General features: G+C 41.4%; 1 protein-coding gene across 7 annotated transcripts in view; it reads left to right on the plus strand.

The window, feature by feature from the left end:
* Nucleotides 1-26935, plus strand: part of CTBP1 (C-terminal binding protein 1) — a 250053-nt gene that overhangs the window by 171452 nt on the left and 51666 nt on the right. For 2 of the 7 annotated variants that reach the window (XM_054203056.1, XM_054203058.1), the window contains exon 1: nucleotides 8221-8428. The exons of 3 other annotated variants lie outside the window; for them this stretch is intronic. Coding sequence is in view for 1 of the 4 variants with exons in the window: in XM_054203055.1 (XP_054059030.1) it covers nucleotides 8389-8428 (40 nt within the window). In the remaining 3 variants the exon portion in view is untranslated. Of the gene's footprint in view, nucleotides 1-8220; nucleotides 8429-13580; nucleotides 13688-26935 lie in introns of those variants that run through there. 2 more of the 7 variants (XM_054203061.1, XM_054203055.1) reach the window with 2 other exon arrangements.

Raw genomic sequence — 26935 nt, forward strand, 5'->3', positions numbered from 1 at the left:
AAGTAAAAAACTTGCTCAACAGTCTCTATTTTGGTTTAATAAAAGAAAAAAAGGCATACCTCCCAATAGTTGCCTATCAAATGTTTGTTAGAAAAATATATACGTATTAGGAGGGATATAAAACTGTTAGTATGTAGCTAGATATATGGAGGCAGGCAACATATGAAATGTGTTTCTGCGGCCAATGGGGTTTGTGTTCTACTCATGAAAGCTTGCTAGTTTCTTTTTACTGTTCTAAAATCATCCACCATTCACTGTTATGGATTTCCTAGCCTGTATATTGTTCCATATGTCGTAACTAGCGAATTGATTTTCACTGCCTGTCTCTTTGCTACTGTTTTTCTCCACTCTAATTTTCCTGTTTTCTTAGAGTACAAAGGGCTGTTCATGGAGAATATTATTATTTTTTTTTTACATAGTTAATGGGATGTTTTTCTTATTTTGTTTACAAAATTATGGATATGCTACTTTTAAAATTAAATTAAGACAAGTTAAAAAAACGTAGTTAGAGCTTACGCTTTTTATCATAGTCTATTAAATTCTTTAATACTTATCTGTAGGTAGACTCTATTGAGTTCATACAAATGCCTTGAGGTTTTCAACGTGCAAATGTTTTCTGTCGTGTGTTATAGCTGCTGTGCAAAGTGCGAGTTACTGAAGGTATCTGAAGTGCTTGACCGATGGTGTGCAGGTGCTGGCTACTGTTACGGTGCCAGCATTACCGAATTTTAATTGTACGTGGATGCGATCAGGCAGTGAGAGGCAAGGCGCTGCCAGGGAGACGTTGTGTGGCTCAGGAGCTGGTGCGATGATTCACTAGAGGTCAGTTCTTGCTCACTAATGAAGCATTCTCTTCTCTTAGCGCTGGGTGATGGTGGAGTGCTGGTAGAGCAGTATTTCACCAGGGCACATACCAGTGCCCAGTTTGGAGGAGGATGAAATTCAAGACCGATCACTTGTAATCACCCCGAGCAAATTTGACAAAGCAAGAGAGTTCGTTTCAATGTCATAAACGTATATAATCCCAGTGGTGTGGTTGTGCTCAAGGTCCTTGACAGTAAATGGACATTAAACATTGTTTTGCTTTCTGCATCCTTTAGCATCCTTGCTAGTTTTTCAGATTTGTAAGCCTTGTGCTTAGTTTGAGAGAAAAATCTCTAGATAAATGCTTAGTGAGATGTTACTTTCATTTCATACCATTTTTATCATTCCTGAGGGGGTCTTCAGTTTTGTGGTATGTGTTTCAAACGAGGAAGTATGTTGTTCTCTTTGCCACCTAGTGAATGAATGAGGTTTGTAAGTGTGAATATAATTGTTTGGGAACTTTAAGATTATCTTTGGTACAACTATAGCTTTTTTCCCTGGTTACTTGTTGTGCAACTTTGACAAAAATAAGATGCCAAGTGTGTTATAAGGGAACTAAAGAGGAGGTAGAGGATAATAGAGTGCAAATGACATAGCAGCATGGAGACCACTAACTTACTGCCAGTCCAAATGGGTACGAACGTACAGCATCTCCGAAAGATGCCCCTATTGCTGCTTTAGCATGGTGCCAGGCCCAAAATAATTAATCCCACTTCTGAGCAGATAATCACCTCACATTTGGAGTAACACTGGCAAATCTGAACTGCTTACGGTTTCAGAGCTGGAGCAGAGATCAAGCCTTCAGCCTCAGCATCTCTCCTCTCTTCTGGGAGTGGGGTGGGCAGTGGTCTGCCCTTGAATCCGTGTAGGCAAAGGCACCTCTTGCACATCACCTTCTGAATTTGATTTTCTGCATCCAGTGAGTTTCTCAGCAGATTGTCCTAAGACTGAAGACATGACCACAACAGCAGGTTCACTCAGAACATCCACTGGTTCTGCTTAGGCCACTGGATGGTTAATTATTCTCCTTAGTACCTGGGAAATTACCACCACCAAACAGGTTATTGAATCTATTACAAACTTGCAGTTTTTTTGATCCCTTCAGTTGGCTTTAGTATGTATGTCTGTTTCTTTGCATACAGAATGCAGCATCGCAAAGAGTATCTCATTTTCATTATAATTTTAAAGACACAATCACGTCATAACTATTTTGCGTGGGTCTGAGCCTACTGCCCTTAATCATCCAAAAAAATAATACTTTGCTTCATAACCAGGCCCAGACTGATTTAAAACTTGAGAAGTAAATTACTACTCAGTAGTAACTTGCTACAATCCAGTTCTATAAAAGTAAATGCAGAATGTTGTTATGCTGGTTCATTATGTTGAAATTATATTGCATTATAATTTTTAATGGAATTTTTAGTGTAATATATTCCAAACGCCTTCTTTAACATCTTGGGAGACAGTTGGGTCAGTGATCTCACTCACCAATTGAGGGGCTGTCCACTGCCCACATGATTTTATTAGTAGCTGAAGTTAAATTTTTAAGGACCTCATTAGTAGTGGAGCCTCAGCACAGGATCTTTGCAATGCACACGGTCTGAATGAGCTCCAAGATTTCAGACAGGTGAGAAGGTGAAAACCTTCCCCTGGGTTACTAACCCACTTTTTGTTCTTTCATGTTAATTGGCTGTTAGTTCCTGGGAACACAGATTGTGCTGCTTCTCCTTTACCTCATCCAATGTCAAATCCCCAAAGCAGCCCTGCCAGCACAGAAGGGAGCGAGCCATATGGGGCAGGTTGCAGTTGTTCCTTCAGGTCTGGATTTATTCCACTGTGAACAGATGGACAATGGCTGACATCCACTAATAGTTCTCGATAGGTTTCTTCTGTTGTTCACCTCTATCTTCTTTTTCTCTTCAGCCAGAATGCAGACCTTCCTGGAAATGGTTTGTTAGCTCCTCCTGACTAGGTGGAAAATGATACTTCTCATTTCACGATAACCAGAAAATGCAGAGGATTTAATTCCACCCTGGTTCTTGTGTTTTTAGCACTTGTATGAAGAGGGTGAGATCAAGAAGAAAATCCCTTAGTCACTTAATACAGATAACATCAGAGGAGAGAGGGTTTTTGTGTGTGCCCTGGTTTGAAGGGAATTTATTCTTCCATTCATTCAGCACACTGCAAGCTTTTTCACTTTTGTACGGCTGTTATTTCCAGCGTAGAGCTAGTATAGCCATTCCATTCTGAGAAAAGAGCAATGCACATTTGGCATTTCAAAAATGACTTTGAATGTTTGACACAGCTGAACTTCTCGTTCATTAAGTGGAACTTTAATCTACGACTTTGATCCTCCAGCAAACCTTCTTTTTAACAGTAGATGAAGGTCCTCTATTTTATTTCATGCTTGTGATGACCATCATTTCTTAAAGATGAAGTGTTTCCCTTTTGTCAGTTATTTTATTTTTCCATTTTCCCCTCAGAACCTGCTGAAAATGTTTCTCCAAAATGGCCTTTCTCTTTCACATCAACCAGAAAGCATTAACTTCCTACAGCGGGAAGTTTCACACAGAGGAAGTTATACATAAAAAAAAGCAGCTCTAATTAAAATATGCAACTGCAAAATGAAAGTAGACTGATCCCTATGTGTGTGTTTTATAAACAAATACTTTTCAGGATCTAAGCAAAAGAATTAAGGATTTAAATTCAGAGTCTTCTTTCCAGATTTTAAATCAATTGTATTGACTTATTTTGATTACACATTTTAAAGACCTATTTTTAGCAAAAAGTTTAAATGTTAGGTCTGTCTTATCTAGCCATTCTTTTCTTCTGACATAAATCCCTTTTAGGATCTCCTAATAGCATCTGCAAGATTTACTGTTCACAAAAGTTAAGATATTCCCTTGAAATATAATCTTACATTTTGATTAAAAAACGCACAAAGCTTTTAAAACGACAGCTTTAAAAACTGTTACAATGAATGACGCATGTTTGATAATGAAGCAAAAACATGCATGAAAAAGCCAGCATGCACAGCTGTGACAAACTAAAAAAAAAAATTTCTAAGTACACAATCTCAGTATCTAGATGTAAGAATATTGTCAAACATTATTCGCTTTAGAGAGCATTCAACACGTATCTTGGCTCGTTGCTTATACGATACAACAGTAAAACTTCCTCTTTCAGTATCTTCAAAGTCACATCTGCTAAAGATATCGTACCCTAATGTATCTAATTTGTGAAAGCCCAAGGTCATGCCCTTATGATTAGACATTCTGAGGGGAATAAAACTTGTACTTAAATTATACATATGGCTGTTAACAGATACACTTAAAACAATGTATTTACTCTTCAGCACATGTGCTCCTCCAGCTGACTCTTAAGAAGCCAACAAACAGTTTGGGGGCTTTGAAAAATGCCATAATTCTTAGTGCAGAACACAGAAGACACTCAGCTGTGTAACACTACTGTTAAAAAAGTCACAGCGGCAGCAGTGCCAAAATGTGATAAGAGGATGGGGACTGTTCCATTTTGTGGGCAATCGACTTATATTGTATCTGTACAAGCCATTGTCTGAAAGACGGGAAAATGACTGAATGTTTGGTGACCCAGAGGTGAGCTGGAGAACACAGGAAGTAAAACGGATGGGGGCAGCAGAAGGTTTGGCTGGAGTCAGCTGGTCTGCTCCTGGATTTTCCCGTGTCCAGGCTAAAACTAGGCCACCAAAAGCTATGTAGGGGAGGAGGACTGAACTCTGGGTGAAGGCAAGCTTGATTGTCTTAAACAGAAAGAGCATTACATTGCGTTCTGAAGGAAGACTTCAGTTGCTCTTGAGTTATTTCATTTCCTTTTCCATCCTGAGAATCTTCATAGTTTATCCTCTAGAGCAGGTGCCTCGTGGCAGCTGTCACAGAGCCGGGTGGAGAGACCTTTCGACTGGGGAGACGGGGTCAGATAACCTCTCTCCTTCAGCAGGTGCAAATCAGCTCTCCGCTATTGAAAGGAACGCAGTTGGTCCAGTTACAATCAGCTGCGGATCCAGCCCTTGATGCTTTCCCAGGAAACACGAATTTGTGATGTGTGTGTGCGCATGCGTGCGCAGGCAGGGAAATAAGTCCGGCATTACCTACACTATGGGTATTTGTTAAGTCTGCGTACAATCAGAAAGGAAAAAGAGCAAGCATATGAATCCCTTCACGAAGTAGCGTAGAGAATACCAAACTGCAGTATTAATAACCTCCTGTTATTGAATACTCCATCTGTTCATCATGCCAACTTATCCTCACTTAGAGCACTCCCCTTGTCATAATATTTTGTACCACACTCCCCTCCCTCCTTGAAGCAGCAGTTCCAGTTTAGAACTAAACATTTGCCCAGTCATGTAACCCCACCAAGGAGATGGTCTCATTGCCTTTATCTGTTTATGTTTCTCCGTAACAAAAAAATGCAACTGAACTCTTAATTTCATTTCTGAGTTTTCACTTTCCACTATTAATTTTTTCCTGGAGATACTTCCATATCCATATTGGTATTCACAGATACTGCATTTGTGGTTTAAGCTTGTTCTACCCCTAATGCTTGTTCCTGCATTTAACTTTGCCACATGGCAAGTTAAATAGTGAAAAAAAGGGGTTTTTTTTACAGCTTTGATATGTATATATTTTTATATTTGCTAACATCTATAAATGGCAATAAAGTGGTTAACCACTTTAAAGTGATTAAAACCAAATTTGTTTATTTATAAAAACCCCACATGAGGCACTTGGCTAGGTGCTGCCCTAGTGATGCAGAGTGAGAATCTACAGAAACTGTTGTTTGACGATGTCTGAGACATTTCTACTGAGCCACAAAAGGCTTTCCCATGAATACAGGGGGAAAATGAAGAAGGTCAGGGGCTGCATAAACTTGTCCTGGGAGTTACCTCCCGATCCTGCTGGATAACCCCATGGAAGGGACACTACTGGAGAATGATGGGGAAAACCAAGTTATTAGGGAGCTGGAGCCAAGTTGCTAAAGACTGACTATATGCTAAAATCTTTTACTTGTGTCCTGAATGGATTCCTGAAATCCACACAACTTGGAGGCTGAAACCGCCCTTTATAACCTTTGGCTTCATATATTCCCCTCTCAAACAAACAAACAAAACCCCCCAAAACCCAAAGGAAAAGCTACAGCCTGTGCATGTAGAAGCACAGAAGAGATGATCTGCTCCTAGTATCAGGCATGTCACTTATCAAAGTGAGTTACTAATGAATGAGTCCCTGTAACTATTTGTATTAGCTACCTCTAATATTCCCATCACCAGGGGTATCCTAAGTATTGCAGGCTGATAGTGCAGAATCCAGAATCTTTGTGTCTACCCCCCTCCCTTTCTGTGCTCAAGTTTTTAAAAATCGCCCCGGGTCGGTCTGGAGTTCAGCGGTGCGGTCAGCAGGAGTAACTCTTCAGATTATCCCGCAAAATGATTAAAAAAAAATAAAAAACCCAAACGTGTGAGTGGAGGTACCAACACCCGGCGCTGGGAGCTTGGCTTGGAAGAGTGGGGCAGACGTAGGCTGAGCAGGCTCCCCCTCAGCCAGGGCACCCCGAATTCCTCTGGCCTGGCCGGACCCCACACCTCGGCCCAGCCTGGCAGCCCGCTCGCCCTCGCCTCCAAGTCGGTAAGAGCTTTGCCGTTTCCCTCCGTCTGAGGAGAATCAGGCCCTGGCTCACGGCTGAGCTCAGAAAATAGCGCTAATATCTTAATTTTATCAGAGGTTGACCTGTTGACCCCATTTCACCCCCCCTTCCCTTCCTCGGCCGTTCTCTGAGGGGATGTCGGGCCTGCCGCCACCCCCGAGGTGCTGCTGTGGCAGCGCGGGCCGTGACCGCTGACAGAAACCGAGCGTTTTATGGCTGGGGAAAAAAAAAAAAAAGGAAAAAAACCGGGGTTTTCGCTCGCCGGGCTTGTTTGCGGGAAAGGGGACGGAACGAGCCAACACTCCCTGCCTGCCCCTGGCCGCCGCTCCGCTTCCCGGCCGCGGATGAGGTGGCAGCTGTGGGAGAAGACGTAAAAGTTTCTCAGACGGCTGGCCCCGGAGCTCCCGCGGCTGAGGGGAGGAAGGAGCCGGGGCCATGGCGGCGCTGCGGGCCCCCGCCGCCCTCACCCCTCCCTCAGCCGGGCGAGGCGGGGCGGGGCCGCCGTCAGCTGACCCGGGCGGCCGCCGGGGCGCCGCGCCCACTTTGGTTTTCGTCCGCCGCCGCCAGCGCTGTTTCGGCGAGGAGGCGAATGGCGGGCTCCCGGAGAGGGGCGGGGGAGGGGAAAGGGGGGTCGCCGGCGTTTGGGCTGTGGCGGTGACACCTGGTGTCTGATGCAAATTGCAGTCGCGGTTCCGCTTTGGGCGACGCAGTGGCAAAACGCGAGTCTCTGTTCGTTCCCCTTGTCCGTGAAGGGGTGACGGGGACACCACCCTCCCGCCCACACGCACACCCCTTGAGGGAACGGGGGTGCGAGCGGCGGGGCAGGACACCCGGGGAGCTCGTCTGGGGGTTCAGCGAGAAATACGAGGCAGCCCGTTATTAATAAAAGTAGTGCTTTCGCATTTAGGGGCAGAGGGTGAGGATGGAAGCGGGGGGTCCGGCGCCGATGGCCCCGCGCTTTGGGCTCAGTGGGAAGGTGTGGGGACATCCCCGGTAGGGAAGAATATCGGTATTTGCTCAGCTTGCTGCTTTTCCACGAAACCCGTCCCCGGGTTGGGCCTGGAGCGGGGGCCGGGGGCTGCGAGGGCGGGCCGGGGCGGCGGGAGGCGGTAACCAGCCCTTCCGCTCGCTGGGTGCAAAATTAATAGCAATCTGGGGTTGTTTGGGGCGTTTTATTTTGTTTTGGTTTTTTTTTCTCTGTTAATTTAGAGAAGGAATTTTGCCCCTGTTAATCCGGGGAGAAGCCTGAGAACCGAATCGCGAAAAGAATAACGTAACACCAGAAGCGCCAATGCGTTGGGGTGCCAGGGAGTACGTCGAACGCCGCCGGCGTTAACTTTGCCGAAGTTTAAACGAAACAAAACCACGTAGAAGTGACTACATGGGGCCCTAAGAGCCCTTCGAGCTCTCGCTGCCCGCCACAAACCAATCGCCCGGCCAAGGGCGCGGAAAGCTGGAGGGCCAGTTATGCGCCCGCCCCGCTCTCTTTCTCTCTTCGGTGCGTGCCTGGAACCAGGAGATCAAGGCGGGGGGGGAGGGTGGGTGGGCGCGGAAGCCCCGCCCGCAGCGGCGGAGGCGGTGGCAGCGGCCGCTCCCTCCTAACCTACCCCCCCCCCCCCCACACACACACCCCCACCCCGGCAACGGCGGCGCGCGTGCGCGCGGCGGGGGCGCGCGGGCGGGCATGCGCGCGGGCGCGCGCCGGCGGCGCCTCACTTCAGGGGCGCCCAGGGAGTCGCCGCCATATGCCGCGGCGGCTCGTATGTTCGCTGCCGGCCCGGCCGTCGCGGAGCGGCGGTGCCCCCCCGGCCTCCTCCCTGCCGCCAGCCCGCACGTAGCGCTTCAATGGGCAGCTCTCACCTCCTAAACAAGGGCTTGCCTCTAGGTAACCCCGACTCGCTTGGCGTCGTGTCGCGTCGTGTCGCGACGCGCCGGCCTGGTCGCGGCGGTGGCGACTGGCGGTTGCGGGGGGGCGGGTGGGGGGCGATGGTGAGGGGAGGTGGGTTCCGATCGGCCCCCGCGCTTTGTGTGCCCGTCACCGCTGCTGCCGGCCCCTCCGCGCAACCCCCCCCGGCGGCGGGGAGCCGGGCTCCCCTGACGGCCCTGCATCGGCAGCGCAACTTTGCCCGGTGGCTGCCGGTATTTGAATAAAAAAATAATAACTAGAAATTAAAATAAAGCGCGGAGAGGGGGGAGCGAGGCGAGGCGCTACCAGGGAGCTGGAGGTCGGTTGCGGGTATAATTCATTCTTAAATAAAAAAAAAGTCAAACGGCGGTAAAACTGTAACCCAGAATGTAAATTTGGGGTGGCAGTTTTGGTTTTTTGGTGGTTTTTTTGTTTTTTTTTTTTTTTGTGCCCCGGTCCCTTTCGCTCTTGGGTTGAGCCGTCCCCTGGCTTTTAACTGCAGAGAAATGCTGGTCAAGTGCCACGGATTGTGGGGAGGGGGGGGAAAGCTGTACTAATATTTCAATAAACAGGAAGTTTAAAAGCGGCGTTTTATTGCTGTAAAAAGTGCTTAAGGCCTGGCTGTTGAAATGATTTTGCTAAATCTGTGGACGGGTTATGTGTCTGAGAGGTAAGGCTCTTCTCTGTAAATTTGAATTTCTCTTTTTCTTTCTTCCCTCTTCTTTTTCTTTTTAAACATGTGCTAGCAAATGCATTTATGGATTGCTGCTGGTTTTTAAGGTAACATGAATAATATGCATGGGGTGATGTTACAGATATGCCTTCAGAATTGCTTGGCATAAATTATCATGTTAATCTGAAGGTGATTTTTTTTTTTTCCTTCCCTCAGACATAAGGAGACAGAATGTCGATTCTGTTTATAAATATTATTATTTTGTAAGCAAATAATACCAAAAGAAGGCTATAAAGCAGAGAATAAGCCTGTTTATCATGTAGATATGAGTCAGTCTGCTATGCTGCTTTGTTTTCCTCTAAAAAATTAAATTCAGAAGTCAGGATTTCACTCATAGTACCGATCTGGACAGAATAATGGCAGAAAACACTGTTATCAGTGGTGGTTTTCAAAATTTCATCTGTTGTAACTTAAACAATTAACCATTGCCTTATATTTTAATAACTGTTGTCCTTATCAGGCAGAATGTTTGCTTTTAGGCCATGATGGAGCAGCTAAAGATAATCATCCCTTTAGCCTCATTTAAAATAATGAGGCCTAATAAACTGAAGTGAATGTGTACTTTTTTCCCAGTGAATTAAAATTAACTATCATATTTGCAGTGTATGTACATGTTTCAAGTGCATCGCACTGATTCCTTCTTCTGGGTCTTAGAAGATGTAAATATTCTTATTTAGCATTTGAGCCCCCTGGCAAGTAGCCCGATGCCCTTATTAAAATATTTTAAATCTCATTATTGTATCCCACTAGGAAGGGAACAAGAAAATGCTAAGAAAAATAAAATCTATATTTAAATAATTTCAGTTGTAGATTGAAATCCCATTGAGTAACACTTTGAAAATATGTATCTTTTATAAATAAAAAGGGTTAAAAAGCTCACTATAAAGTAGACCATATTAGTAGAAAGATAATTGTCCAGTACATCTCTTTGTTCTGTATTCTTATCCATTTTATCTATTTTTAGCTGTGCGTTGGTGAAGCAGGCATGTAAAATTAGCATCCCAAACTGCTAACTTCAGTGTATTTTATAATGTTGCTCTTTATTGACCCCCAAAGGCAGCAAGATCCCAATGTTGGAAATCCTAAACGTTTGACAAATAATATCCGCTTTGGTTTATTATTATGTCAGCCATCCCAAGAGTTAAGCTAGTGTCAGAATATTTTGTCACCTTGCAATTCACTAGTGTATTTCAAAACAAAATGAAACAAACAACCCCCTGCCCCCAACCTGCCACAGTTTTCCAAGAAATAGCTGTTTATGGGGTGGCCGCCATTCATAAACAGATGAGAGAAATTCAGAGTTAAACTGTTTCCTTATTTTTGTCGTTGTTAATGTAAAATAATACTTGCGATATCAGTGGAGTTTCTCTGCATTTGTTTGATGCCATCGAGGGCATAAATTGGTGCAGAGTCAGTGGTGTGTTCTCTGGCTTTCTGTAACCACCACCACCCCGCCCCACCCGCCTCTCCAAATCATGTAGATCCAGTATTTCTCTGTGAAGTGTTGTGTTATTTCATTAGTGAATTGGTAAAGAAAATAGTAATAACTCTGAGAATTGCTGTAGTCGTGCTCAGTAGAAGAGTTTAGTCAATGAAACTACTATTTTGAAATGAAACTACTATAGTCACCTTTGTGAATTTTTCAGTTTGGTGTTGTCATATGTAGTTAAGGAATAGCTGGAGCGTGCAGCTTTTGAGCACACAGTATACTATGTGTAAAAAGCTCATCATCGTAAATATTGTATGTGCTATGATACTTTTTCATAATGTGGAGTTCCTGATAGTGCGACAAAACAAATTACAAGTGCCCTTATGTTTGTCAGTTTGGTTAGCTCTTGACTTGTCCTTCTGTATCATAAAGATAAATAGTATCTGCCCTTTGTTAAAAATGCCCAATGCTTCAGTTTACTAATCTCTCTGTTTCTAAGAGTTATTGTTTTATTTACAGTGTAAATAGAGTGGTTGCAGTACTTAGCCAAAAGTGTGATTTGAGAGATTAGGATTGGGCTGGCTACTGTGAAGTGTTATCGTACAGATACAGTAGCGCACTTGCCAACATTTTGAAATGTAAAGTCAGTCCCTCCTTACCAAGTTAGCACATCTACTGCAGATCGGTTACTAGGCTGAGTAATCCCCTTTTAGGGAGAAAATTGACATTATCCCAAAGTACCTGTTCACATGAATATCATTTTAAAAAAAAAACAAAAAAAACCAAACCAACAACAACAAACCAACCCCAAACTTATTTTACAAGTAAAAAAGTTTGAACAGGGATAAGTGTATGGAAGGGCACAGATTTAAATGTCTTTTAAGTAAAGACACTGAGAAGCAGCATGATCTTTAATTTGCATATGTGAAATACAACACTAACTCAAAGCCAGGCAAATATTTTGGACTATAATTGCTTGTTGCCGCTTTGTCTTTCCTTCGCTACCATGCATTTGTAATAACTACATTCTGTGAAACTTATCTGGAGAGGTTGACTACTTGTGTGTTAGAGACCTGCCTTTAAGAGTAATATTTAGGTTTTCGCCTCCCAAGCCAGCTGGGAACATTGATGAGGTGATACTCTCCAGCATGTGTCAAGCTTTCAAATCCCATAGCAGTTGGCAGTATAGCAACATAGCCGCCTCATCTGAGGCTCCCTAACCTTCTGGCCCCATAATTATTTGTTTAGTGAGAGCGCAGAGATGGAGTTACACTTTTAATACGTGCCCTAAAACTTAAGGTGAGGATAAAAGTTGTAGTACATAGCCCTTTAGCCTTAGTTCCTCTGCCGCACATGCTTTCTCACTCCCAGACAGCGTAGCAAGGGATTTACAGTTTGGGAAGACAGAAGTTCCCAGCTGTGTTTTTGGGTCTCTTTCTCCTCTACCGCCTTGAGAGCACAGATGATGATTCGTTTGAATCTATGTATTGATCGGGAAAAGATAGCAAACACTCACTACAGAGAAATCTAAAATTAACATTTCCTGCTGAAATGTAACCCTTTGTTCCCTTGCCAGTATTCCTCTGGGAAGACCCGGAGAAGTGCAGCAGTGTTTCCAGTTGTGGTGGGCATTTTAGGATCTCTGAGCTGTGATTACAATAGGATCTTTTCCAATGCACAGTAATCCTCAGCCCATCTCCCCAAACAATTAACGTGCTCAGAAGTGTTTCAGGAACAGCATCAAAGTGTTGGCTGTCTGAAACTGATGTAGGACCTTATGCGGTGGTGTTGCGGGGAGGGGGAGCAGAGTAAGAGTCTCAGATTGTTTGTGATGTGAAAAAGGGTGCTGTGAGTCCCAAGATTAGACATTTTTGGGCACTTGTGGGGCCTTGTTATTTGATGTTCAGCTTTGGTTTGATGGCTAATATGAGTAAAAACTTGAAATTGTTTTGGAACCCAACCAAGGACTTCTCCAGTTCCTCGAGGGATATGAGACGGTCCCCGGGCTCGTCTAATCTGTGCTGCCTCGTAGCCGCTATCTGCAGCCGGGTCGGGGACAGGCAGTATCAGGAGCACAGTGTGCCTCAGCCGCACCCTCAGGCTCTGCCAGCACCACAGCCCAGGATGGAGCTGGCAGCGCTGCTCGCTCTGCTCATGGAGGGACGGCTGCCTGCACCGAGGTCTTTACCTCTATGGGTGCTGCAACAGGCAGCGCCTTGGAAAAAGAAAAAAACAGTAATGAAGCAATATTATTATTTTTTTTAATAAAAAGCTTACAAGGTAAAATTAAATTCCAAATAAAAAGAAATCGCTCAAAAGGAACCTCTCCTGAAAAATATTTCTGTATTAGACGAATAGGTTAATTATTTTTTGATGTGCGAAGCATAGCATGTTTATATTTGCTACAGGAGAGCAAGAATTTAATTTTTGAGGAAGGTGATTATAAATTAACTCGTCTCTTCTATGAAATATCTTTGTCATTTAATCTCAAACATATCATGTTTCCTGTATTATTATTGCATTTACTAATTATCTGGTTTGTGTCTAATCAACATAATTGAAAATTGACATTGTTTGATTATTTTTTTTCTTTGAACTAAACGTTGCTAATGCTATAGCATGTTTCATGTTGGTATTTATTTTGGATGACTGTTGCTCATCTCTGCTTTTTCATCTTGTATTGTACCTGCCTTTTTCAAGGGGCTTTTGGAGGAACTTCCTTGCAGTGTACCTGCCAGGGTAGTCAGCCAGAAGGGGCTCTCTACAGAAAGCAGAAAGAGCTGGCCTCAGGGCTGGGGACAATTGTTCAGAGTAATTGTAAAGTTGAGGGTTTTTTTAATAGGAAGCTTTTTATTTCTGTTACATGTGAAGGCTTTGTAGCTCCAGCATTAAAACATGAGGTAATATGATTATATAATTTTGCTTTACGTTAGGTATTTTAAGGCATATTTTAATAGTTCTATTTACAGGTCAATGGATGTCCCTTGCCCGTGCCCAAATCACTTTCAGCGAGTTGTGTCACCACCGGCAAAGTTACATAAGTCTGCAGTGAAAGTTGTTCACGCTTTCTGACTCTGTATGTATGCCAGAACTCACCACGTTATCCCCCCCTCCTCTTAGTCTCTTTAGGGGAGCTCTGATGCCAGCTCACAAAAAAAGGAAGGAAGCAGAGAAACATTTCTTACTTGACTTGAGTCACAATTCCAAATTCCTGTATGCAGTCCAAATTTCTTATTGTTGGATGTGCACTAACGGTCTTCCTGAACAGCCACAATATTTTTCGATAGATTCCATCTTCTGCTGTCGTACATGGACACACCCTGTCATAAGAGTGGTGAGAGGTCCATCTCAGCAGGGTACGCTGGAAGCTTTGCAATTAATTCTCATGCTGCCATGCAGAACGTGACAAGAGCGTAGCTGTTTTGCTGCCTTTTAAGCAAGTGTTGCTTTTACCACCTTCTGTGCTCAGTTGACACGTGACCTTCAGAAGCGAGAAATGTCTGTAGTTGGGAAACCATGACGGGCAGCCCAGTGTTATGCACATTTACCTAAATGTGTCTGGTCTTGTGCAGAAGGCATGTAGGCCTTCATCCACCTTGGACAGTCAGAACAAAGTCTTAACTACAGGTAAAGCAGACAGCAGTTTAGGAAAGCCGAGTTCTAGGGGCAGGAGAAGAGAGTGGTCCTGCTTTCTATTTTGCTCTTGTCGGAGCCTTGGAAAGCCAGGCTGACTGCTGTTTCTGCTGTCATGTAGGGGATTGTCCTGCTCTCCCACCCTCCAAATATTATGAATAGGAACTAGCCCATGGCTGCCTTCTGATGACAGCAGGAATGGCAAATCCAACTCTCCAAGGCTATCCCTGCTGCATTCCTGTCAAACTGTATTCCTTTCCTATGGCCGGAGCATACACCGTGTGCTGTAAAGCCCTGTACCTGGCCAAGCAGAGGCATGGCCAGTGTGCTGGCCTGTGTCATGCTCACTCAGTGCACTGGGGAGTCAGAGCTCAGAAGAAAGCCAGGAGAGAAGCAGCACTGCAGGGTATTTTCATCATCTTTTACTACATGTACGTTTTTTCACTCTGCAGAATGTCATCGTAGCCCCTGGGTGAGTCAGAAGTTGGGAGAATGAGCCAGAAAGGAGCTATACTAAGATGCGTGCTCTCCAGTCAGATTGGGCTGATCCGCAGGAGGATTTGCAGGAAGGGAGTGCAGCCCCAGGCAGCTGTTAGTCATACGTATAGTCAGGGAGAGGTGCTTCTAGGGGCAGTAATGTCTTTGCCGTTGCTGCAGATCGCAGTATCTTTAATTGCAGAAATTGCTGTTGGCTTCAGTGCATGGATTTTCAGAATTAGCCCTCTATTTTAGGATGAACTGTCCAAAATTACTGTTGCTCCTTGCATATTTGCGGCATGGCACTCTCAATCCTATAAAGAAAATGTATGTCTTAGCAGAAACCATGGTGTGGAGCACTTCATCAAAATTCCCAGATGAGTCAAATTTCATTAGGTGGTTGCAGCCAGTTTGTCTCTTGCTGAGTATGTAGCTTTAGTCTTTGCAGAGTCATGCAGGACAAAAGTGTTTAGCAGAGATAACCACAAGCCAGTCTCCAAACTCTTAAACTGATATTTAAATATTTTTTCTCTTTAATGTGTTGTACCAGATATGTTAAACTGTTTATTTTCAACCAGATAATGAGCGTTTTCACATTTGTGGTCTACCAACCATCTTAATGCGTGTCTAGTGCTTCACTGAATAGTATTAATGTGTATCAGCCTTTCTCACGTTGCTTTTCCTGTTCATATAATCAGCACTACTGAGAAGTGATCTTCAGTAATTCAGTGTTGTGTGGGTATGTTCCCATGCTGCCTGGAACTGGCTAGCTAGTCTTGCTCTATCTTAATGTACTATTTCTTGATTAAGACAGGTTATTAAGATACTGACCGCAGCCACTGCAGTGTTTTAGGTTTTATTTTGCGTCCTTGCCAAATTCTCTCCTGCATGCTAGAAGTCCACCTCTGCTAGTTGCGCTCCTTTCCTAGACTGCCTTGTTGCCAGGATTACCGTGTTTCATTTCTGCTTCCAGCTTTTGGTGTGGAAAGTCTTGGTTCGTTTTGGTTTGTTTGCATTAGCTTTCAGGATCCTTTAAGATGAAAAAATGCAGTATCAATTTTCAGTAAACCAGTTACTCTATAAACCAGTTACTTGCACCTAAAGGGCTTACTACCTTCACCCTCAATCAAGGTTTGTAGTTAGTACTTCAGTTGCTTTATTCCTTGGTTCTCTGAAATTTTCGTTGATTTTTCATCTCCTGCAAGACTCTCAAATCCTATTTGAACTGTGTTGGATTTGCAGATCGTTCTTAATGTGGAATTTTTTCGTGTTATGCTAAAACTAAAGCAGATTCCTATGTCTGCTGTGCTTGGGATTCATGGTCAGGAGTTTAGCCACCAAAGCACTACTCCTTTGTGAACTTTGAACTCGGCACAACCAGGCAGCAGATTTTTATTTTTTATTTTTACAAGCAAAAGCAACATCTAAGAAAATAACCTTTTATCTGTGTAGAGCTGGATGTATTTTAGCCACGCCAGTCTAGATAAAAAGAATGTCTTGCATTTTTTAAAAGCTTGTGGGAGGAGGCTCACAATAGAGGCTCCATTGTACTGTTAGTACTGAGCGTACAGGAAATCACAAATTAGCTATGACGAGAGTATTGCAGGGGAGTTTTAAGTTTACTTAATTCCCATAGTATCATATGGTTTTGAAAGGGTTTCACAATACACTGCCTTTCGGGTTTAGTTGTGTATGTTATTTGTATTTAGCAGTCCTCTGTTCAAGGCTTTCTTTTCCCATGTCTTTGTTCAAAAGGTTTCATGTTTTGAATCCCTGAATCTAGATGACTTTCTTACTTCTTACTGTAAATACAGAGGCATACAAATACACTTGGTATTTATCTCATGGCCACCCTGCAGCCATCTAAAATTTAAATCTAGCATTATGTATTCATCAGTGAGAACTATCTCCTTAGAGCAAGCAATAAAAAAGGATTTTAAGTAGGAATTTGGAGAACAGTAAGCTGCATGCACAACTTCTTCTTTCCTAGCAGATATTGATCCCACAGGATGTTGAGTTACTCAGCTTCCAGTTGAGTGGGCTTACAAATCCATAGGATCCTGGCCGCATCCTACATACTAAGCCCAAGTTATTACAGGAGAACCCTTTTGTTAAAATTTTGTCCAAGCATTGGTTTAGCTCAGTACCTGCAGTTGAGGAACAAGTTCTGTCACTCAGTTGAAAGAACTAGGATTATGAGGACTCTCCAAAATCCTGAAGCTTATTCTTAGTCCTGTGAATAAAGAAAGTACAAAACAGTATATTGCATTGAGTTGGTAGTTTAGAACCTGAAGTACTGTGAATATTGCAATTTTGCATTTGTTTTCATAACTTTGCTAGCATCTTCCCTCTGGAATTGTTTTTAAGCCTGTTAAATTGTGTTGGTGATTTTTTTTTTCCCCCTGAACCTTGTGGCTTTGTTTGGTTTTTTTAAAAAAAAGTTAAAAAATACATAAATAGAAGATATTTTCTTATACCCAGCAAGAGTCAAGGGGGGGGCGGAAAACCAAACAACCCAAGAAATTGAAAATAAAGTTTGGGTTTTTTGACTGTCCTGGGGGTACTTACAGAAATGATGAATTTTTCAAAGTGTGGTTCACGCAATTCTAGCAGCTATTGAAATGCCCTAAAGATTTATTGGCAGGAGGGGATTTTTTTTTTTTGTGCAGGAAAAAAAGGATTTCAAAAATAATCTAATTCTCTTTCAGATTTTCAAAGAGAATTAGTAAAAATTAGTTTTCATTTTAGAAGACTAATTTCAAAAAAAGCATCAAGCAGTGATTATTTTTATAAATAGTAAATAACCTCTGTTACAGCTAAGATTTCTTTGATCACAAAAGTGCATAGTAAAAGAAACAGTCTATGAATAAGCCATATGATACCTGGGAAACTGCTCACATTTAATTAAGTACCATTTTAAATCAAGTTAGTTAAGCTAGTGCAAGCCTGTTTGAACTCTTGTTTCAATGTAAACTAGGCTTATTTCACATATGCATTAAGGTATTTAGGAATCGGCAAAACCAAACAGAACTGTAGTACATTGCAATGACTTTATATCAGACATTTGTGTTCTAGTTTACAAGTATACTTGAGTGTAAATACAACTTCTTCGTGTTGGATTCATACCTCTCTATAAAAGGAACTTTGCTGAAGCACCTATGTTAGGAAACATCCTACGTGAGAACTGAATCACCTTCTTGAGGTCCTTTTTTTTTTTTTTTTGTTATACAAGAAGTCTCTCATTACTCAAAATCTTAGGCAAGTGAAGTGCAGGGTAGCTGACTTATAGGGCACATTTGGCCTAATTATTGACAGGAGAATTGTGAGAGGGGAGCAGAGACAGCAGTGCTAGCAAGTGTTCTAAGTAGCAATGGAATGGCCCAGATGGTGTTGGTGGTCTTGCACTTGCAAGTAGCCTCAGGAGTCATCTGGGATAATTCACTTAATTTTTCTGTGCCCAGTCTCACCACACATTCAGCACAGGTAGCGATGGTGAAGTTACCTGGGAAAGCACTCTGGGACACGTTGGAAATGGCACCAAATTAGAGTAGGATTCTGTTAATGGTGGTGCTTGGTAGATCTTGTTTGTATCTTTTTTTCTGTCACAGCGAAATGGTTTAGGAGGCAGTGTGCTTTCAGTTGTGAACTGAATTAAGGTAAATCCACTTAATAAAAAGACGGCCTGTGGCTTGGCTGTACAAAACATTCTGCTGTGATTGAAGGGCTTACTTTTTTCAAATTAAAAATGTATTTTCCACCATTAAAGCTTTTCCTCTTTAAACAGCAAAAAACCCCTCCCGTATATTTGAATCAGGAAGTTATATTTCACCAATTAGCTTGACAGGACATGCACACAAAAAAACAGCAAAATACTGGTAAGTGATGAGGCTGCACCTCTGTGTGCTGTATGTTGAAATATGTTACGCTAGCACTGAGTACTCTTGCTCCTGCTGAGATACGAAGCCTTGGAGTGGAGATGTGATTGCGAGCTATTTTTACTTAACAGTTCAACTTAAAAAGAGAAGGAGGAAGGGATAATTTCTTTCAGTTTGAGTTTGCACATTGTATGACTATTAAAAACTTCAAGACGACTGTTAAGTAAAGACAGCTACTTGAAGTGCCAGATGGAAAAGAGCAAGAAAAACGCCTTCTGTTTAAAACAGAAAGGGTTTTTTAGCTCGTTTTGCTTTGAGGTCTTCTCCAGTCCACAGAGTTGCTATGCCTGTCTCCAGTGTTGCAGTTTCTGTCGTGGGGCCCGTTCAGATATTAGATGCATTTCTCTCTTGATAACTGTATGACAGAATGCAGGCTTCCAACGACATCTTCGTCACATGGTACCAGGTCTGCATCACCGCATCAGGCAGTGTTGCTGAAATTGGGGTAGCACTTTTTTTAGTTTCCGCTTACATTGTCCAGTAAGTGCTCTTACGGACACTGCAAACATTTCTGCTATTCTAGAAATGCGCTGGCTTTCTCAAAAGCTGTCGTGGTTTGTGAACTATGATACTGGCTGTTTGGTTTGGACGCGAGACCCCTTGATTCTTTCTTTTGCACAGTAGTCGATCATCTTATTGCGTCCATTTTATATGGATTTGGTTCAAGGCCTATGTGAGTTTATACATAACTTGGAATGATTGGAAAATGTGAAAAATGTGGAGTATTTTTCAGTTGGCTAAAATTTTTTAAAGGGTGTTTTTTACTGCCGGCATCTGGAAGTCAGCCAGGTGAAAGTTAACATTCCCACAATACCTTTTCTGTGGGATAATGGGCAAGTTCAGGGCAGCATTCTTTCTTTCATTTATATAAACAGACTGTGCTGGCCAAGGCTATGGGAGAAGTGTTGCTGAACATGAAATTGTTGCTGTTTGCCCTTGCAGTTGTTGCTTTGTTGACAATGATTTATTTTTTTATTTTTATTTCATTATTGTTCTCCTGTTTATATTTAAATAACATGAAGTCTTCTGGTCTGTTGCCATTTAGGATCTTGCCCAAGGCAGTGCTGTGTGAAAAATCAATGTGCTCTACAGATGATTTCATACATGGTAGTGGAATGATGTAGCTAGTACAAAACTGACTTTCTGAAGCTTCCAAAAAGTAGAAAGGTGTTTGTAGAACAGTAGAGTCTCTTTGACAATACATGAAAAGAGGTGAATGTCTGAGAAGCTGAACTGAACTTTCATCTTACTCACTTTTGCCGCCCCTGGTCTTTCCAAAACATAGCAAGAATAAATTGTCAGGGAAGTGTGGAGCTGGGTGTGCAGGTGCTGTCTGATCTGGGGCTGGCTGACAGCTTTCAGTTACTGCTGCTGTTTTGAGTAGGGGTAATTTTTATATTATTAAAGATTGATAGTTTTATCAATTAGGAATATTCAGTGTATGTGTAGATTTCTTTTTTTTTTTTTTTTGAGGAACCCAAACAGGAATTTAGTTTGTACTGCCTCAAAGTAATATTTTATACATGAAGAACTCTGCAGAAATTGTAACCTCTTCACCCAGATGAATTACTGTTTTTCAGTTTCTACAAAAGCTATGGTAATGCTGGGTAAAGGTTGGGGAAAGGTAGTCAGAAACATAAAGAATTTCAGAGATGCTGAATGTTTACTTGGGCTGTGATCTAAGCACTGTTCTTATTAAAAAAATCTTCTTAGTGACTTAAGAGCTTTTCAACTTAGGTCTTTTCTACCGCCATTTTTTTTTTTTTTTTTACACCTTTAGATGGGAAGGCTTTTCTTACAAAATGCATGTTTTTTGTTACCAGTGCTTGTTTAAAAGGACAGCAAGCAACTGTCACATCTAAAAATTCAATTCTTAGTGAATTCTGAACTGACAGAGGAAGAAAGTCTGGTGGAACCCTTAATCTTTCGTGCTATCTGGATAAGCTGGAACCTGGCCATATAATTATTCCCTTTCATTCACTGAGGTCCCTACAGAGACCGAAGCTAGTAAATGAACCTAAAAATCATTTTATGTAAACCTTGCACTTTTCCATGCAGTGTGTAGGCCTATTGTTACGTAATCTGTATGTTCCCTTAAATATGAAATCTGTAGGATGGGTACAAGCACTTGTTGTTTTCTGTTCTCTATTCATGCAGAAAGCAGCAAAACAGTAAAATTCAAATGCACTAAAATGCATTAATGCTGGGGCTTCCAGCTTAGAGTTCTGTGACCATAATTTTTCATCTGTCTTAAATCTCTAATGACTTTTCATAAGTTTTCAAGAACTAAGTAAGTAAGCAACAGTGGTTTTCTTCCTGATAAAATAAAGACATGTTGAGAAGCAGAAATTTATTGTCCTGTCTTCAGTTTGTATTCACTTAGAACACAGGTTTTATGGACCTTTTAGTTGAGGGTTATTTATTTCTCTAGGTTTTAAAGAACAAATATCAAACTGCTGATTTTATTGCATACAAATGTCAGTATCTTGGAACTGTCTGTATTTAGGTCTGTAGCTTTCTTTTCTATTCAATATTTCTAAACTTCCTTGCCTAGTCTTTTTTCCACATACAAATGTGTATGTGTGTGGATCATATATGCCATGATTATATGTGTGAACTTCTAGCTTATTTTTTTTTTGCTTTAGTACGGAAAGTGGTAGCATCTTTTCATCAGTTGTGAAGTTAAAGTCACTCATACACAATTTTAATTACATTAGATATGTGTGTGCACATCGTTATGTGAGCTGCTTGTGTGCAGATACGTATGTGCTCGTTCCTAATGCCCTTGATTTTGTAACTAACACTGAAACAGTGGACTGCCTTGCTCTGCGAGCAGCTCTGCTGACTGATTGTAGAACACCAGTACAATTCAGTGTGAATAAGGGAACAAAGCAAGACCTTCTTAGATAAAGACAAAAAATAAAATCCTAATGAAAGATGTGCACTGAATAGTAACTTGCGCTTTCGTGTCTACCAACTGTGAAACGTCCGTAAGAATTGCTACTATTGTACGAGTGTTCCCTCCTCCTTAATAGAGGTGTTCTGTATCCTGTTTTTCTTGTTGACTAGAGAATGACAGCTTTTAGAAGTATTGTAATGATGAAGTGCCATTAGCTGTACACCATTCACATCTTAAATTGCATCCTTTGTTGTGTTCTTTGGTATTGTTGTAAAATAGTAGGGTATGGTCAGGATCTTGATTTCCAGCACTTCTGCTTTCTTTTTATTTTCTTGTTTTGTAGTTTATTAGGTTTTTTGTTGAATTATATGTATTTCTGTGATCAGTTGGCATGGAAACATGGCTCCTTTATAGGCCAATTGCTTTTAGCATTAATTTGCAGGTACTTGTTTTTCAATGTGAAAATGGGAAACCGTTTATGTTCTTCATCATTCCCCATCATTAATACTTGCATGCTTTCGGATGCAATGTAAATTATCTTCCCTTCTGTCTTAGAGGGCAAAATGTACTTTTTTTTTTTTTTAGAGGAAAAAATACTCTGCTGTATCATCTTCACTGTATTAAGAAGACAGTGTTTTGTATAAAAGTTATTTTTACACATATAACTTGACAGAATCAGTGAAACAAAGACTAGCACCAAATCTTAGTTTAAGTCCAGAAAGCATGTAACGCTTTTCATTAATGATTAATGCAAAGTTGCACCACTGAATTTCTTTTATTAATGTATTTATTGATGTTACCCTTCCTTTTTTTTATTTGAAGATGGCCCTGTTTTCTTGTAGGGGTTTGCTGAATTTCACTTGAAGGCGAGAGGTTTGCTTTGATCAGTACTGATGAGAGCACCTCTCCTGTGAGGATGGGCTGAGACAGTTGGGGCTGTTCAGCCTGGAGAAGAGAGGGCTCCAGGGAGACCTTATAGCCCCTTCCAGTACCTAAAGGGGCCTACAGGAGAGATGGGGAGGGACTCTTAATCAGGGAGTGTAGGGATAGGAGGAGAGGTAATGGCTTCAAACTCAAAGAGGGTAGATTTAGATTAGACATTAGGAAGAAACTATTTACTGTGAGGGTGGCGAGACACTGGCACAGGTTGCCCAGAGAAGCTGTGGATGCCCCATCCCTGGAGGTGTTCAAGACAAGGTTGGATGAGGCTTTGAGCAGCCTGGTCTAGTGGGAGGTGTCCCTGCCCATGGAAGGGGGGTTGGAACTGGCTGATCGTTTACATCCCTTCCAACCCGAACCATTCTGTGATTCTATGAAAGTGGCGCAATACTTTCATTGATACGTTGTGACTTTAGTTAGTGGAGTTTGCAGTTTCTGAAATATCTCAATACTGGCAAAAGTGAACTTGTACACTTTTTTATAATTACTATAGTAGTATTCATGGTGACATGATCGTATGCTGTAGCAACTGCTGCTTGGAGAAAAACGAGTAGCACTATCACACATCTACGTTGTGAAGAACAGTTAGACTATTGGTGTTTGTTCACATCTATAGAAATTTGAAACAGTACCTGAATACATACTATTTTAAGTATAGATAACTGAATATCTAATTTAAGACCTGCTATAAGCAGGTGCAGACTGTCTGCCTTCAGTGTAGTTGCTTTCAAGTTCTTTAGGATGAGATTTAATCTCATTCTAATTCCTAATAGCTACAGACCGTTGTCTGAAGAGCTTTATACAGATTGGATATGCAGAATAAAAACAAGATTTGAATTAATTTACTTTGGCTCGTACTTCTTCATCCCGTTCCAGACTTCAAACACTTCGTTTCACTAACCGTTTCATAGGGAGGATGCAAAACAAATAAATTCAGTTGATACTGCACATAACTCCATTTTACATACATAATAAACATTCGGTTCATCTGGCCTATTTGGGTGTATTGCTGCATTCCGTTTTCTTCATTCCGTAAGTTAAAGTACACACAGTTTAATTTAAAAAGCATAAGTCTATGCAGGATTTGACAAACATCCGTAAAAGAACTACAGATCTGTAGAGTAGGAATACATTGCTCATGCCATTAGTCCTATTTTATGAATTTCCTGGTATTACCCAGCAACCATATGGCTCGTTCCCTCTGGACAATTAAAAAAATATCAGAAAGCAAAACAAACAAACCTTATAGGTGCAATCCCTATGGTTTCACATTTATTATTTTCTTTAAATTTCAGTGGAAAAGGAAATACTTTGCTTCATACCAGACCCTTCTACTGAAACTGTTCAGAACCTTCTTGTAGTTAATTGCAAGTGGTATTCTCAGAAGTTGAGAAAGAGAGTTTAGTACAGAAGATGAGGGCTTTTTGCCTTGCTTTCGGCAGTTTACAGATCAAATTTTTACTAACCATGACACAGCTGTGAAAAGAAGTTAGGCTGTGCCACTTCCTGTGTGACAGTATCTCATCATATGCACAGAACAGAACCATTTCTCCCCTCCTCCCCCGTTCCCTCCGTTCTCCAATAAACAAATGGGTCTGTTAACAGAGAAGAGTGAAAAATAAATGGGTCCCACCCTTTTATCATCTCAGTGTACTTGTCAAAGTAACTGGAGACAAGATGCACGTCTGTGGCTTTTGTAAACTACTATTTTTCTCCCTCCCCATCCTTCCCTGAAGTGCTTAATGGCACTCCTGGTCCAGGAAGGGCTGCAGTGAGAACCACATTGCAGGGGAAAAAAAACACTATTAATTGACGTAATCCCCATACTGAATTGTAACTTTTCTGGCTTAGATTGATCTCTTCTTTCATGTTCTCTCTGGAACTAAATTTTCAGTAATCAGCATATCCTCTTTCTACATATTTTCTAAATCTTTAACCAGATTTTTGTCCGTGTCAGCTGGTGTCCTGCAGCGCTCAACATGTTAGTTCTGACTGATGCTAAATGTAAGTTCAAATTCAGTACAAAGCAAGTAAGTTAAGTGTACTTGGTGTTGCATGATCCCTGCTCTCCCACAGCATTGGAAGAGAGTGTCTTTCTCAAATTCATTTATCTGCAGGTTGGGTACGGTACTCGTTGAAACCAGAGGCTTCCCTTTGGTTGGGAGGCTCTCCCATATTCTGTGGTGGGTGCTTGCCAGACCTCCCAGAGAGTTAAGCTACTAATTGTGTTGTCCTTTAAATATTTTTTGACACCAAAGTTTAATTATCTTTATATGAAGTATAACGTGCTTTACGGAATATATAGTCATGCTTATGTCGTGTATTTTATCTAAGCATTCTGGAAAGTGCCTATAGAACAGGTATGAAAAGAAATGTATCAAAACAGACAGGTGTCAGTGTGTCACTAGAAGTTCTTTATATCCTTAAAGGAGAACAATGCCAAACTTTTATTAGCTATGCAGTTTTCAGTAACCCCATTTTTTTTGCGAGTTATTTGGCTGCTGTGAGATTGTGGTAGGCATTGTATGAAGCTAGAAAACAACAGTTAGTTGTCTGCAAGGTAATAATGCATTAAAAAGTGTCTTAATGATATTTTTTTAAGAAGTTGATATGTTGCAGCTTGCTACAGTGTAATTTTATAGTCATTCAGCATTCAAAACTTGTAAAGCAGATTTCTGATGAAAATACTGGTGGGAAGCCTGGATGCTATCCGTATTCTTGAGTAGCAGCGCAGAAAAGCCCCCGAGGGTCACATTTCACAATGTATCTGTAGGAAATAATGATAATTAATTGTTTTTCCAAAAATATAAGAACACACGTGTGGAGTTGCCTCTTAAAGTGTTTAGGTCTTTGACCAGCACCAGCTTATTCGCTATTGGTATGTACCTTATTTTATCTGATTTACAGTGCAGACCTAATAAATGATCCTCATCTGGGCTACTCGTGCATGTAGTATTTTCACTACAGAGAGTTATTTCCCAGATTTTGTCTGCTGTTCTCAGCACTTGTTCCTTCTTTTCCATTTGTAACTGGGATGACAGTCCTTACTCAGGCGGGGTAGAAAGAATGAAAAGATTGATCTGAAGAAAATACTGTAAGAGCTACAGTTTCCTCTGAAAAAACAATTGTGCTATCAAAGTACCTAATAAGCAAGAAGAGAGTGGTAGTAACTGAAGTTAGGGAGCAGAAGTAATAACTTCTGGGGTTTTTCTACTTTTGCAGTGATAGGCCTGCACTGATTTGGTTTGCTTGACATCCAGAAAATAAGGAAAATAACATGTGATGAAGACCTGTTGTTCTGTCGTTATTTCTCGATCTCAAGAGTAAGGATTAGCTTAATGTTGTCCCATAACATTCTGGAAAGTAGTCATAATGCTCGTTTGGTTTCTGGGAGTTATCTGATAGCTCTTGTCTTGCACTGGGCAAGCCTTAAGTTGTCATTCCCTCCCATTTTTTCGGAAATTACAGCCAGCAGGAAGCAGTTAGACTTGCTTTCCAGTATCTTTCTCTATGTGGTGTCCATTTTCTGAACAACAGAATGAATTTCGAGATATGCATTGAGCTTACTTGCATGAAGTTGGTGATCCTTTGATTATCTTTGGATGATAAAATTCCAAGTCACTTGAGCGTTTCCTCTGACTGACTGCTTTTAGAAATATAATGCTCCTGCAAGCCTTTCAGCACGCTGCTGTTTATCCTGCTACTGACATCCCTCCTGTTTCTAGTTTCAGAAAATGTAGAAAACCCGTAGACTAAGGTTTCTTACTTTGGAAATTCATTCTTGCATCTAATACATTGATCTGGTTTCCGTTTGAATTGGTTCTCGATCTGTTGTCAATCTCTGTTTTGTTTTGAAAGGAAGTTGCTGGAGTCCATTTTTTGTAACTGTCCATTTCTCATAAACTGTAACGCTGCAGAAGTCTGAGGCTGTCACTGCAAGAGGGGGAGATGACATTTGTGTGACGCACATATGTGCCGTGGGCAGATTTTGTAAATGTCTCTGCCTGCAGATTGGGGGACACATGAGCTGTAACAGGTTTATTTTTTTTAAGATAAAGCATACACAGAAAAGGCTAGAATAAAACTATGAACTGACATCTTAACTTCATTTACTGGGAAATGTAATAGTGAATTCATTTTCCAAAATACAGTGCTTGATCAAACTGAGAATATACAGTTGTAGAGATAACCTGTTAAGAAACCTTGCCTGCATGAAGAATGAACAGTACCCTTTTGCCTTAAGATTTTGTAACTCTTAATAATGGAGTCAATAATTCTTTATATAATACTTTTCCTACAACTGATGTTTTTAGCACCAATAAATGTTTCTTGTGATTTATAGAGATAGAACGTGATTTGTGCCCTGAAAATTTCATAATTTGGAGACTTTGTCTGCAGACAAAGCATTTTTATACATGTGAATGGACTCTTTTCAAGTTGA

This window comes from Rissa tridactyla, chromosome 5 (assembly GCF_028500815.1).
Source record: "Rissa tridactyla isolate bRisTri1 chromosome 5, bRisTri1.patW.cur.20221130, whole genome shotgun sequence".
Classification (NCBI taxonomy): Eukaryota; Metazoa; Chordata; class Aves; order Charadriiformes; family Laridae; genus Rissa; species Rissa tridactyla.